Here is a 15,058-nt window from a genome sequence, read left to right on the forward strand (position 1 = left end):
TGAAATTTTCAAAAAAAATCTCAAAAATTAATTTTTTCGAAAATCAAAAATCAGGCCATGAGCGACTGTGGGCAGTACATTCAGCCATATTGTCAAAAATTTCCAGCCGGATCCTATGAAAACTGTCGGAGAAGATAGACTTTGAATGAACCCTGGTCGAAAACAATAAAAAAACGAAGTTCGTTATATCTCAGAGACTGAGTCAGATACACATGAAACTCGTATGGTAGGTTCATGGTTTGTCCGAGTTATGTGTGTGAGAAAGAACCATTGCTATGGACGCTTTTGTTGGTAGTAACAGCTGAAAAACGACTAAATTCGACTTGATCGACTACCCATGTCCGCCTACCGGCTTGTTGGGTAGTCGATCTAGTCGAAAAAAAAAAAGATTCCAAAAATGTTATTTTTGAGATTTGTTCTCCCCTTATTTTATCAGTATTTAAAATGGCGATTTCAGTTAATACAATGGCAATTTCGATGAAACTTGGTTGGTAGGTTCATACCATGACGTAGTTGTGTGCAAATGAGAACCGTTGCTATGGACACCACCATTGCCTAGCAACGGGACTTTGAAATTTTTGAAAAATCATAAAAAAAATAATTTTTTCGAAAATCAAAAATCGGGCCACGAGCGACCGTGGGCAGTACATTCAGCCATATTGTCAAAGATTTCCAGCTGGATCCTATGAAAACTGTTGGAGAAGATAGACTTTGAATGAACCCTGGTCAAAAACAATAAAAAAAAGAAGTTCGTTATATCTCAGAGACTATGAGTCAGATATACATGAAACTGGTATGGTGGGTTCATGGAAATGTCCTAGCTATGTGTGAGAAAGAACCGTTGCTATGGACCCCACCGTTGCCGAGCAACGGTCGAAAAACCTCGAAATGTGGGGGTATTTTAACGAAAAAACAATCTGCAGCATTAATCCTTGAGCAAGAATAATGAATTTTCTTGTGCTTAATCCTCAGGTCATTCCCCATCGAACGGGCCCATCGCGTCAGGTTCTATTGGGTAGTCGACTACCCATGTCCGTCTACTGGCTTGTCTGTCTGTCTGTCTGTCTGTCTGTCTGTCCCGAGCATAGCTCCGTCGGTTTTGATCCGATCCCGATAAAATTTTGGTGGGAGGTTTATATCATGATCTAGTTGTGTTTCCCTGAAAATGGGCATGGTGCGCCCATTATGGGCAAAGCCACGCCCAAAAAACATGTGTTTTTAGGGGGTAGCCAATTTCAATTTGCATCTTCTCCGAGGGGGTTTGTCGAATCTGGAAGGGGTTTCGGTATTTGGTTAGCCCAATGGCAACTGCATAGCCCCAGAGCTCGTTTTTTTCATTTTCATCCCAAGGTCAAGGTCACAAGATCACGAACTTAGAAAATTGCGAATTTTGACATACAAATCCATCTTTTCCGAGGGGATTTGTCGAATCTGGCAGAGGATTCGGTATTTGGTTAGCCCAATGGCACCTGCATAGCCCCACGGAGCTCGATTTTTCATTTTCCCCAAGGTCAAGGTCACGAACTTAGAAAATTGAGAATTTTGACATAAAAATCATACGACCACCCAAACTTTGAGAGCTAGGATGACAATATTTTTTTATGCATAATCTTGAGGTCATTCCCCACCTTAAGTCTTGAAACCATTTTGCTCTATCTCGAACACCTTGCTCGTGGCACCCCCTTCAAATTTGTTTTTACGCTGATTTCATAAAAGTATGGATAATCCTCGGAGTGCGAAATGCTATATAGCCAATATGACGTTATATTGTTCCTGGAATGTTCCAAAGGAAGTTTTGCACCAAAGGTCATAATCCTTGACTTTTGACCTTTAAAGTTCACAAAGATCAAATTTTCAAAGTTGTGGGAATCAAACCGGGTTTTCGACCTTCTTCGACGAACTAACTCCAATAAGCTATAGCACGTATCCTGTTTCCTTATTTTAATGTCCACAACATTGTTTTGTGACCTTTAAAGGTTATGCAAAGGTCAAATTTTGAAAGTTGTTGAATGAAACCGGGTTTTGGACATTTTGCAGCTAATAACCTGTCACTCGTACCACATCATGTTGATCATTTTTATAACTTGGTCAAAAATTATCACATTGTCTCATCCTTGACTTCTGACACAATCTACATCGTCAAATACCGCTCGTGAACCATTGCCGTCTCCAGACTTGTCCTTGTCTAAAATCACGGCAACAAAAGGCCTATAAGTAGAAGACCACTGCGATCACTTTATGAATGTCGCCCTCCAGTATAACTGCAACTTTTAGGGGCGACTACCTTTTATTGGTTGGTGACAATATTCTGTCTACCAAGTGACGTCATGATAAGGACATGCAGAAGCTGGCACATTCAATGAAGGTAGGACATTTCAGATGCTGACACATCAGGCTTACTTAAAAACCTTCATTTCGCCAAACAACCTGCTGTATGGAATATTGTGATTGTCTCCGCCGTCCGTCCATCCATCTGTCTTACCCTGTAACTCCTCCTACACCGTTTGAAATAGGAACTTGAAACTTTGGGACATAGTAGATATATGTATGGGGAAGTGCACAACACTGTCGGATTTTTGATATGACCCCTAGGGGCCAGGCCAGAGGGGTTGGGGTCATGGGGGTCGATTTAAAAAAATATATATATATATTTGTCATAGCTTTTTAAATCAAACATATTCATGAGATACATTTAACAACATATTTTTTTAAACACATGATGATCAGAGGGTGCTTGGGGGGTAGGGGGAGCTTTGCGGATAGGGGGTCAAAATAGCTCCTCCTACACCGTTTGAGATAGGAACTTGAAACTTTGGGACATAGTAGATATATGTATGGGGACGTGCACAACTGTCGGATTTTTGATATGACCCCTAGGGGCCAGGCCAGAGGGGTTGGGGTCATGGGGGTCGATTTAAAAAAATATATATATATATTTGTCATAGCTTTTTAAATCAAACATATTCATGAGATACATTTAACAACATATTTTTTTAAACACATGATGATCAGAGGGTGCTTGGGGGGTAGGGGGAGCTTTGCGGATAGGGGGTCAAAATAGCTCCTCCTACACCGTTTGAGATAGGAACTTGAAACTTTGGGACATAGTAGATATATGTATGGGGACGTGCACAACTGTCGGATTTTTGATATGACCCCTAGGGGCCGGGCCAGAGGGGGTGGGGTCATGGGGGCTGATTTTTTTTAAGTGTATTTACCATTGTACATGGTAAATTATTTTATGAAGAACTTACTTATGTGGTCCCCATGAGTGACAAAGAGTCACAGGTTTTACTGTATTTATATAATCGATTATGAATAATTATAATTAATATTATACACAGTTCATTCCTATGATTAAATTGATGCACAGTTCTATATTGCTGGACAGTGTTAAATTAATGTTTCATGAAATGTTGACATGCTTGCAATGACTTCTGATTTAGTAAACATAGTAAGTCTTTGGTCATAAAGCACATCGAATAGAAAAGAATAGTCAATCCATTTTGCAAGATAAAATTTCACCTTGCATTAATGGGACAAAGCAGTGCGCACGGGAATATGCGATGGTGTGCCATCGACAACGTAGTTCTAGTTATTTATTATATTATTGTATATATTTTATCAGTGCAGGTGTTTGGTAGGCTGGCAGGATGAGCAAGAGGTACGCACACTCACCTCTAAGCTATCTAGACTGGGTTGGACTCATGACCCAGCTTTAAACTGTCATCCTGGTGTTTCACAGGCAGGGTGGTACATCAATATGTGCCATCCCTGGGATGGACATTAAACTGGGCGTCCCATCTGCCGGTATTAGTTGGTGGACGTTAAAAGATCCCATGGTGTCCTTCACGAAAAGTAGGCGAGTTATTGCCCGCACCTTGGACAAATTACAAATTCCTGTCCTAACTACATCGTCAAACATTAGGCCTGACCAGCTGGTTCGTGAAAGACTAGGGCCAAAAAACTCCCCCCCCCCACCCCCACCCCCCGACCAACCCCCCAAGAACATGGGAATAATTGTGGCCATTAAAGAACAAAGTATGGATGTTTGGTGAAGTAGTAAAGGACTTCTTTCTTTCCCCACTTGGTTGTTGTGAGTTTGATTCTGATGGTTGCTTATTCTCAGGTCAGGTCAGATATGGGAGCATGCGCCAGAGCAGCGCGTCGTTGCATCCACTCTCCACAGGTACTCCAGGGGCCTCCGTCTGGCCATCCCCCAGGCAGATTCCTGGCCCATCCCCATGTCTTTGAGATGCCCATCAACCTGCTGCAACCACGAGGCACGTGGTCGGCCCATTAGCCTCCTCCACTCAAGAGGCTCCCTCGCTGAGAGAATCTGGTGAGCAGGAGGATAAACATCAGGAAAACGAGCCACATGTTCACACAGCTGCAGCTGATGCTCACGGACTATGCAGGTAACAAATCTCATTTGAGTCTCTCTCAGCAACCGCTCATTGGACACAAAGTCTGACCAGCGATAGCCAAGGATCCTGCAAAGTGACGTGGTACCAAAGGAATTAAGTCTCTGTCTCAGATCCCTCTTCAGAGTCCAAGTCTCACATCTGTAGAGCAAGACTGGAAGCACCAAGGACTTGAAGACTCGGACTTTCGTCCTCCTGCACAGGTACCGACAGCGCCACACCCGATGATCCAGTGAATCCATGACTCCCCAGGCCCGACACAGACGTCTATTGACCTCTGGCTCATAGCCAGCAGAGAGATGAATATCACTGCTAAGGTAAGTTAATCTCTCCAGGACCTCAACATCCTCACCACAAACAAGACAACAAGGTAGAAAAAACAAGGTAGAGAAAAGATAGCAGCATCCAATATGTCATAGAAAGCCTGGATCTTAGTTTTGACCCAGGAGACCCGTAAACTAAGTGGCTCCGACTCCTCATTCAGCACCTCAATGGCCCCCAAAAGGATGTTCAAACATCTCCGCAAAGATGACTGATTCCTCTGTGAAATCAAGGTCATCAAAATCCATAAAGAATCCAGTCCATACAATTACTGCAAGTGTGGGGGCCAGTATACACCCCTGATAAAAAACTCCAGTAACAACTGGAAATAAGTCAGAGATGGTAACACCACATCTCACAGCACTCTCAATTCCAGAGTATCGTTTAGACATCAGATTGATCAGTTTTGGTGGCACCCCATGAAGACCAAGAATCCTCCAGATTCATTGAATTGAACGCTTTGCAGAGATTAACATCGGCTGCAAGCAGCCCCTGCCGAAACTCATCTGCATTCGATGAGGACCGGAAGGGCAAGCATATGCTCAATCATTGACCTCTTTGGTGTAAAGCCTGACTGACTGCTCTGGGCGCTGATGCTCAAGCAGATGGTGGTGAACCCTTTCAAGAATTATCCGAGCAAAGACCTTGCATGGCACCGAGACATTTTTAGGAGTAGTAGCTCATTCTCGCCAACCCCTATGTGGCAAACAGGACCAATATGACAAAATATTCTTCAAGATGTGTTGGTTACTGTGGCCTTTGTCCTGGTGTGGATTGAAATTGGATGGTTTGAGGCTTGAGGATGACATATAGAAAATGGAAACCATAAAAGTGCAATTTACCTGCATCTGCGTCTTCATCCTCCTCTTGCTCAGTTTCATGCTGAACTTCTGGTTTTATTGTCAACACCAACTGTGAATACACTCAGCAGTATATGTCTTCTTATGAACCGCAATGACATGAGCAAATGTGCACTGAACTAAAGTTCAACTTCTTTACCGTCACTTTTGTTAGATGTCAATACTGAATTACCCATATAAAACAACAATGCAATTATGAAAGGTAACTCGACCTGAGTGGGAGTATACCAACACCATGAAACAGAAAACTAACCTACCGGGCAACGCTCAGCTTCACGAGCCAGCACTTTCTTCTCAGCCTCGAACTGCTCGACAATGGTATTTTGCAGCAGAGGTATGTCTGCACCATGAACTATTGCAACGATCTCCCCACCCTGCATGGTATGATAACCCATACAAAAACGTTTTTTGATCTTGAAGCAAAATTAACTTCCTTTATACATTGCCATATTGGATTTTCAATATTTCAGTGTATGCTGAATGTCACTGGTTTTTGTAGGGAATGTATGAGTGCCCATCCCAAGGTTGCTCTGTGGCATTTAAGAGTCAACCATTATGCATGGGCTGGCATCATGCGTAGACCACACCAGTCTGGAAAAGCAGATTATCCATTCCCTTTAGGTCAGTGAGCCACCTGGGTTTTTAGTAGTAATCCAATAGTAACATGGTATTCTTCTGAGACTAGACCAGACCAATCTGGAAACGCAGATTACCTTGGCTTGTCGAATTCTAGAATCAAAATACTTAACGACTGTGACCTTCAATCACATTTGAACCCATAACTAGTTTCCCTCACCATTAGGGAAATTGTTTTTTGGGGTGTTTTTTGGTATCCAGAGTCAAGGCTTGTAGAAGAGCGAGAACACTGAATGGAACAGGATGCAACACAACAAAAGGAACAGCAGTGAGAGTGGGGAAACAGCAACAGCAGAGTTAAAGGAGAAAATAAAGTGAGACTTGGATAAACAATGGGTGTGAGGAGGAATGAAGGGTAATGGAGGATGCATGGGGTGAACAAGATGGATACAGAAGAAAACTACAAGAAGGGAAAACTGGAAATTTGGGAAGGAGGACTTGGGGTGGGATTGACGAAGGTAGAAAAGATCATGGTTTTGGATTGGGGACGATCTGAGATGGTGATGTACAGCTGTCTTGATGACATGAGGGGAAGAATGATTTTGAAGAAAATAAGTTGGTTCTACACATGGGAAAAAAAGAGGAATGAATGAGTGGAGGTGAGCAATGATCCTGGATTTCGGTAGTTTCACCAGAAGGGGTTTAATGGTGAACCATGTGCACCCTGCAGAAACCTAGGGGGGGTGACAAAGCCTGGAAAGAGCAGAGGGCGCAAGAAAGAAAGGAGGCAGTAAAAGACAGAGAGACCACCGACCTGTTTGCAATGACGAAGTGATGGACCCATAGACTCCGCTTCATCGTGGGAGATTCGAATAATCTCAAAGGCCTTGGTTTCCACGGCATCAAGCTGAGCAAGACGTGAGGCAGGGGTGCCAGCCCAGAAGGAAGAGCAGAACTCCATCAAACTGTGGAGGAAGGCCTTGTAGGTGGATAGAAGTTCAGGTGTGCCGAGGAAGGGCTTTGTACGATGGAGGATGTCCAGTCGGTGGCTGGCTTTGGAGGCCATTTTTGAAATGTGGTTTGCCCAAAAAGATCATGGATGATAGTGAGACCCAGGAGTTTGAATGACTGAACTTCCTGAAGAGGATTGTTAAGAAAGTAGATGCGAGGGTTTGCCAGACTGTCCTTTCGGAGAGAGTGAGAGATTTGTCAGGATTGAAAGACATATTCCAAGTATTTTACTAGCTGGTGAATTTTGTCAAGGTGATTTTCATTTTGTCAAGTGAGGAAAGAGGCTACAGTCTGCCTGTCTTAAGAATGAGGGATGTTATAGCAGAGGGTGGAGTCATCAGCAAATAAATAAAAGGGGTTTCCAGAGAGTCAGAGAGATCATTTATGAAGATCAGGAATAGAACTGGGCCCAGAACACTGCCTTGGGTAAACTCCAGTCTCGACAGGGAGAGAAGAGGATTTTGACATGGAGAAATGATTCCGTCGAGTTCCACACGTTGGCTACATGAATAGAGGAAGTCAGTAAGTTTCTTCCTTCATGCTATATTAAGGTTTCTTGTATCTGATTATAACAGAATTTGTTTACCGTTTCACCTTTCTCAAAAAAATCGTCAAGGACTACTATACCCCTTCTTGTTCCTAATAAGGTTGACAGGATAACCGAGATCTCGAGGTATGCACACCCATTTCTGAGCTGTCTCATCTGAGTTGGAATATCAGACAAGTTAGAAACCAACACCCTTGTGTTCAAGCTTGGTGGTGAGGGTGGCTGGCTTGGGATCTTAGGGTCTGAGTTTGAGCCTCATTTGCTGTTGAATTAACACTAGGTGGGGTTGACTCAGACTGTCATCCTTTTGAAGTCGGTGAAATGAGTATCAATGTACTGTAAAAGGGGCACGGCATCAGCGGCATAGTTGCACCCCAACAAAATGATAGCTACCCGGCAGCCAAGTTGCCAAATGCAAGAAGAAGAATCCTGGTGTTTTGCTTGCAGAGCAATTCATCAATGAATGCACCATCCCTCATTTGGATGTTAAACTGGGTGGCCATCCTCTCGCATTAATTGGGGGATATTAACAACCCCACAGTGTCCTTCATGAAGAGTAGCTGAGCTACTGTATCTCCAGCACCCTGAAAAAAATTCCAAATTCTTGCACACACAGTCACGTATCCTGTGTCAGAGTGGCATCCCATCCAGTATTGTAACCCAAGCCAAGAAAATGCTTCAGCAGAACAAATTCACCCTCTGTATTGCCATTGTCATCATCACCATCATCATCACTTGAATTCGAAATTTCTATGTTTTTGCATGCCCAGGGACATTGTGCATTTCCATTCCTGTTATTTATTTATTCATATGCAGCCTGTAGCTGTTTGGCTGCATCATTTTCTGGGGACACAGCTGTGTGACCGATACAATGCTCCCTGTTACCAGTAAGCTGGTACTCATTTCACTGACCTAGGAAGGATGATAGACTGAATCAACCCACCTGATGTTTATTCAGCAGTGTGACAGGGGCTTGAACTCAAGACCCTGAGATCTTAAATCAACCAACTTAACCATTAAGACAACACACTGTCATGTGGAACTTTTGAGGCTGCTGGTTGCATCAGAGGTTAGGCACGCGGCTATGCTGCCGATGCACTGCCCCAATTACCAGTACACTGGTGCTCATTTTGCCGACCTCAAAATGATGGCAGGTTGAGTCAACCTAACCTGGTGTTAATTCGACACACATGGGGCTCAAACTAAGGACCCTAGGATCCCAATCCAGGCACCCTAACCATTAAGCCAACACCAAGCTTTCCATTCCTGTGAAAAGGTGTTTCCAGTTCTTTGTGATCAACACACATTTCATCACCTGCCACTATCCCATGGGAAAAAACATCACCAATCCTTCAGTACAAGTCCAACAAGTGCAGCAAATGTCCTTCATGTGTTTCAGTTTAATTTTGGTGCTTAGCATCCTTGTAACCCATTGGAGCATATTTTTGCCCATCCTAATTCATCAATTATCTTTGACATGATTCCCTTCACACAATTCATGCACAAGCCAATTCATGGGTAATCATGCAATAATGTTATCAGCATCTACCAACCGCATAGAAGTAGAAGAGTGGTTCACATTTCCCGTGCAGTGGCTCCAGCTCCTTCATGCTACTGGTTGAGGCCTTTGTACAAAATACAAAAGAACAACATTATTGGAATTTCAAAGAAAATGGACATGTGGTGAATAAAATAAAAAGTTTCATAATTTATGGGAACAAACAAACCACACATTCGCCAAGGATCTAGATATCTTCGGAACACTTTACTAAACCACGTCTCATCATCTCGTGTTTTCCTCTTTATCACGAGCTTGAAACAATGGCCATTAAATATTTGTTTCACAAAGTAGAATAATAATCAGTCGTAAATGAGTGAAAATATCTGGTGAATACTTTGGAGGATAGGAATAATGCTACAGTCAAAGTCCCTATGATAGCAGTCACATTTAGAATGTGCATTATAATGTTGTAAGATGCCAAATTGTTAAGTTTTCTTTGCTATACCAAATACTTGCTCACAGCATTTTATTGAGATTGCACCAGGAGAAAATAAATCATTATGGATAGTCCCTGGTGAAGACCGTGGGAAGACCACTGAAACATCACATTGAGACATAGTCCTTTATGGGCTGATAGGATGGCTTAGAGGTATGCACACTCACCTCTAAATTGGCTAGCCTGGGTTTGAATCCTGACCCATGCAATAAACTATCCTGGTGTTTTACAGGCAGGGTGATTCATCAATGTGTGTGCTGTCTCGGATGGAGGTTAAATTGGGTATCCCGTCTGCCGGCGTTAGTCGACGGATGTTAAAGATCTTGTGGTGTCCTTCGTGAAGAGGAGGCGAGCTATTGCCAGCATCCTGAACAACTGATAAATTCCTGCCCTAACCAGTAGGGGGCATTGCATCAGTAGCACAGTCAACACCCTCAGTCAATGATACTTCCCTGCAGCCTTGTGCGACATACGAATGAAGAATTGTCCTTCATGGTCCATTTGAGTTGATGGTGGAGTTTAAACAATACATCATTACTTTGTTGCAGTTTCATTCTTGATATTTGTAAAAATAAATGAATCAATCTGTATGAGAGTTGAAAATAAACTTCTTTTTTAACCTAAAACTGAACCAAACCATGAAGTAATCAGTTGAAGATAAGAGGTATGTCGAAATAATGTAGTAATATTGCAGATACTGTATCTTCCTTCAATACAAGTGCCGAGTGATCATTCTCAAAGCTCTACAAAATGTTGATGCTCATCAAAAAGCCTTTCAGACAGTACCTCTTCCCAAGCTGTACATAACTGAGGTTCATTCATCAACAAAGGGAAAAGAAGAATTTTAGATGTCTCACCGTGCTGAAGCGAAGCAATTCATCTCCGAGCTCCATCTTCATCCTTATAAAGGTGTCGCGCACAGACTTACATGGCCCACACCATGCTTGGTGGATATCGACAACTGGGACACACCACCGTATCACACAACGTCATCACAACACGGTACCACATTTGATGCGTGTGTTTTGGAATGTACACATCCCTCTTCATGTCCCTAACTCAGCATGATATATTTTAATATATAATGATTTTAAAGATCGTTTTTAAAAAATTCCACAAGTTTAGCCAGATTGAAGCAGTTTTATATGTCACCCTTTTACACCACCCGACTTAACGTGTCCAAGTACAGGACTGCTATACTGGAGGTTCTTGGAAGTGATAAGAAGGCGATTTGTGTTCTACAGTGTTCAAGTATATAATTCAATTTAAATAAAATAAAGATTGTGAAAGTCGTATTAATAAATTATTTCCAGAAAAAAAAATAACGATGCAAATGATCCAGTCTCCGTGGGACTGCACTGAGTGTATGGAGAGGTCTCCTGTAGACTTTATACAAGGAAACGAGACCATTTGGCCTATAGTTGCACTCTCCAGTAAATTATTACCCTCACCGAATGAGAGGGTATTGCATTTGGGTCCATTTGTTACTTGGCGAAATCTTCGATTTTGTCAAGTATGTTGGTCTGTTCCGTTTGTTGGTTTGTTTGTTTGTCTGGTCATCTACAGCTCAAACGGCTGGACCAGTCGTTCTTAAATTTTTTACACCTGATAGGCAATCCACCTGAGACAGTCCGCGTCCAAACCCCATCTTAATCGGACTAAACGTCACGACATGACGTCACACAACGTGAAAACACATTTCTGGACATAACTCAGTGACCGGAAGTCATAGCGACTTCCGGTTAACGCCAAATTAAACTTCATTCAAATATCTAAATGATTACTAAATGCATCTTATTACAAATTACGCATAGTTTTCGCAAGTGTATGACGTCAAAGTTTTGCCTATTGACGTCATTAAAAAAAAAAAATTTACGCTCGTGTGCAGCCGAAACTACTGAAGCAATCGTTCTCAAATTTTAACACGTGATGGCCAATCTTGCTGAAATAGTCTGGGATCAAATCACATCATAATCGCACTTAACGTCACGACGTTACGTCAAAAAAGGTGAAAACAAGCTTTTGAACATAACCCAGTAACCGGAAGTCATAGCAACTTCCTGTTGACGCCAAAACAAACTTCAATGGAATATCTAAATGTTTTCAAAATGCATGTTAGTACAAATTATGCACAGTTTTCGCAAGCGTATGACGTCAAAGTTTTTAGCTATTGGCATGATTTTAAAAAAAAATTATATTAGTTCTACAGGTCAGAATTCTTAACCGATTTGGATGAAATTTTAACAGCTGATAGAAATCCACAGTGCAAAAAGATATGTGACTTTCAAGATCAGGATCTGGATTCTACATCACTTTATATTATCGCCCATTATAAACCAATGGGGAATTTTGTGAATTACACATGGCTATTTCTCAAACAGTTTTGCACTTATTATATTGAAACTTATACTGTCTATTTATGCATGTAATATTAACATGTGTACAAAGTTTGATCGAAATTGACCCAAGGTCAAGGTCACCCAAAACATGAAAAAACACACATATAAAATACATATTTTTGTTTTAAAACATATTTCAAACCTGATAACGGGATCGTAAAGCTGGTTGAAAAGCAATATTCCGAGGTATTTTCAAATATTTTCTACGATCAGAATGAAGGCAACAAGCACCGATGATAAGTTGTTGAATGTCATATGGTGGCTTTAAATGAGTTGTGAAAATTTTCAATCTGCTGCCGTTACCATGACAACGCGCGCCTGATAATTGTTATTTGTGACGTCGCGTCATTTTATTAATGTACGAACAAATAAACACCACACATTCATGACATTACAGCTTGGACCACCACACGGAAAGGTCAACTAATTCGCCAAGTGTCGTGCTAAGCACGATTTTTTGTCTGTCTGTCTGTCTGTCTGTTTGTCAGCACAGAACTTTCAGGTTTTTCTCCGCAAACGCTTGTCGGTTTGAGACGAAATTTTCACCATTGGTGCGACGACTTATGGAGAATGTTATAATGATAATTATATAATTATGACGTCATAGGTTACGTGGTGTGGCAGCCATGTTGGAAAAACGGAAAAAAGGTGGACCTCTGTATTTCTGAAACCGCACCAAGGAAAAAATTGAAACTTGGCACATAGCAAGTACTCCTCATGGGAATAGAGTGTGATATTTTTATGATGTCATAGGTTCCTTCGTAATGACGTAATAATTGCATATGTAGAACGCTACATCCGATAAGTATGAAAATTTTTGAGGGTCATCTTGGGATAAAATGGTCCACAAAAAAATGAATGACGCCATTGGTCCCATGATTTGGCAACCATATTGTTGCCTTTTAAAAATAAAAACCTTCAAAAATCTTCTTCTCTGAAATGGCTAAACTGGAAGCAAAACTTCACACGTGACCACCTGTCCATGAGGAACAAAAGGGTCACACATATGATGTCATAGGTCACATTGTTTGGAAGCCATATTGGATTTACTCTAAAACCTACTCTCAAGTCCCGAATAAGCGTGCATGCACGGTTGTAATAAGCGTGTATGCCCCGGTTAAAATAGGTGTACCATATCCCTGTGTTGTAAGAGGCGACCAGGGTTGCGTCAGGAAGGGCATCCAGCGTAAAACCTGTGCCAAATCACTATGCGGATCATACGGATGATCCACTGTGGCGACTCCTAACGAGAAGAAGAAGAACAAGAACAAGAAGAAGAACAAGAAGAAGAACAAGAAGAAGAACAAGAAGAAGAACAAGAAGAAGAACAAGAAGAAGAACAAGAAGAAGAACAAGAAGAAGAACAAGAAGAAGAACAAGAAGAAGAACAAGAAGAAGAACAAGAAGAAGAACAAGAAGAAGAAGAAGAACAAGAAGAACAAGAAGAACAAGAACAAGAACAAGAACAAGAACAAGAACAAAAGAAGAAGAAGAAGAAGAGACACTTATTCCACCCTCTACTCATATTAAAATTTGGAAAATGTTCCACCCTACATGCTTATTCAGACCCCCACGCTTATTTGGGACTTGAGAGTATAAAAATACACCACTCAAAAGAAGTCCTGGCGAGGGTCTACTAACTGATTGCTTTTGCTTTTTTTTACTGCAGCCTTAAACAATAAGCCTCTTGATGTTTTAATAAATACTAAATAACCCATGGGTGACCAAACTCTGTGTGTGTGTGTGTGTGTGTGTGTGTGTGTGTGTGTGTGTGTGTGTGTGTGTGTGTGTGTGTGTGTGTGTGTGTGTGTGTGTGTGTGTGTGTGTGTGTGTGTGTGTGTGTGTGTGTGTGTGTGTGTGTGTGTGTGTGTGTCCTCCATAACTCCAAAACCATGAAACCTAGCAGCCTGAAACTTTGTTTGCGGACAAAGAAAACTCCCAGGAAGTGCATGACTGAAAATTGGGCGTTTGGGTTAATTAAAATACCCCTTTTGAAGATAATTAATGGCCTTATTTAATTATATCCTTTATCAGATGCATCCTCTCTCACCGCTCTCTCTGGTGTCTTAAGGCGTAATCTAGGTAATCTCGCTGGGGTCTGAAGTCGCCATATTTTTTGGCCTGTGCAAGCATGCCTTAACTTGGAACAAGCCACAATGATTTCTGAAAAATAAAGTTGTTTTTCACTTTCCTCACTCATATTATCGAATGCCTGTTCATTGTAGCTACAAATTGCTGTGTGCATCACTTTTGTAAGTGCTATAGTTTTCAAATTAGGAGCTTGGAGCAATTTCATGCATTATATTGTTACGAATTTACGCCCGCCCGGCGTGCGAACGACCGCTTTAGCCAATGGCGGCCGTCTCACCCACCGGACGGACAATTCAGTCGTGACTTTCTGCAACAATGCCAGAAATCAGTCACGGGTGGGTTTTAAATCCCACCACCGCCCAGTCCGTATTCTACCCGTGCGAAATAAGGTCAATCGCCGAATATCGATATACCTAAGTACCCGCGCGGGTAACCTACCGAGGGACCGTACCTCGGCGAAGGCCTGCTTGGACATGAACCGCTTAAGCAGTCCATTCCGTTCTGGGATAACCGAGCGGGTATTACCGCCAGACCTCGCAGGACCCGATTTTATTTATCGGAATTCAAAACCCAACTAGTATTCCGAGAGCGAGATAGCGGTTCAATGGGGGGAGAAAAAGACACGACGAACAGGTTAACATTCACAGAAGCACATTTATTATTTACACACATGCACATATACAGCCATGCAATCAATGCAGGTATTCAAAAACACGTATACAGTCAACAAAAGCAAAACACGCATGCAGTTGTTTTATGAAGACTGCGGAACGGGGACAAAGACACGGGCAAGGCGAAGCACTAAAACCGTCTATGAGCAATTATATACAGT

General features: G+C 42.0%; 1 protein-coding gene across 8 annotated transcripts in view; it reads right to left on the reverse strand.

Moving 5' to 3' along the window:
• NME9 (NME/NM23 family member 9) overlaps positions 1–15,058 on the reverse strand; it is a 71,960-nt gene that overhangs the window by 32,486 nt on the left and 24,416 nt on the right. For 7 of the 8 annotated variants that reach the window (XM_085851737.1, XM_085851741.1, XM_085851742.1 and 4 more), the window contains exons 3-6: positions 10,594–10,697; positions 9,293–9,364; positions 5,863–5,979; positions 5,588–5,657 (exon numbers count right to left, since the gene is read on the reverse strand). In XM_085851737.1, the coding sequence (XP_085707863.1) occupies positions 5,588–5,657; positions 5,863–5,979; positions 9,293–9,364; positions 10,594–10,697 (363 nt within the window). The remainder of the gene's footprint in view (positions 1–5,587; positions 5,658–5,862; positions 5,980–9,292; positions 9,365–10,593; positions 10,698–15,058) is intronic. The other variant, XM_085851743.1, reaches the window with a different exon arrangement.

Source organism: Eptatretus burgeri, chromosome 13 (genome assembly GCF_056783735.1).
Source record: "Eptatretus burgeri isolate ZD-2024b chromosome 13, Ebu_testis_v1, whole genome shotgun sequence".
Lineage (NCBI taxonomy): Eukaryota > Metazoa > Chordata > Myxini > Myxiniformes > Myxinidae > Eptatretus > Eptatretus burgeri.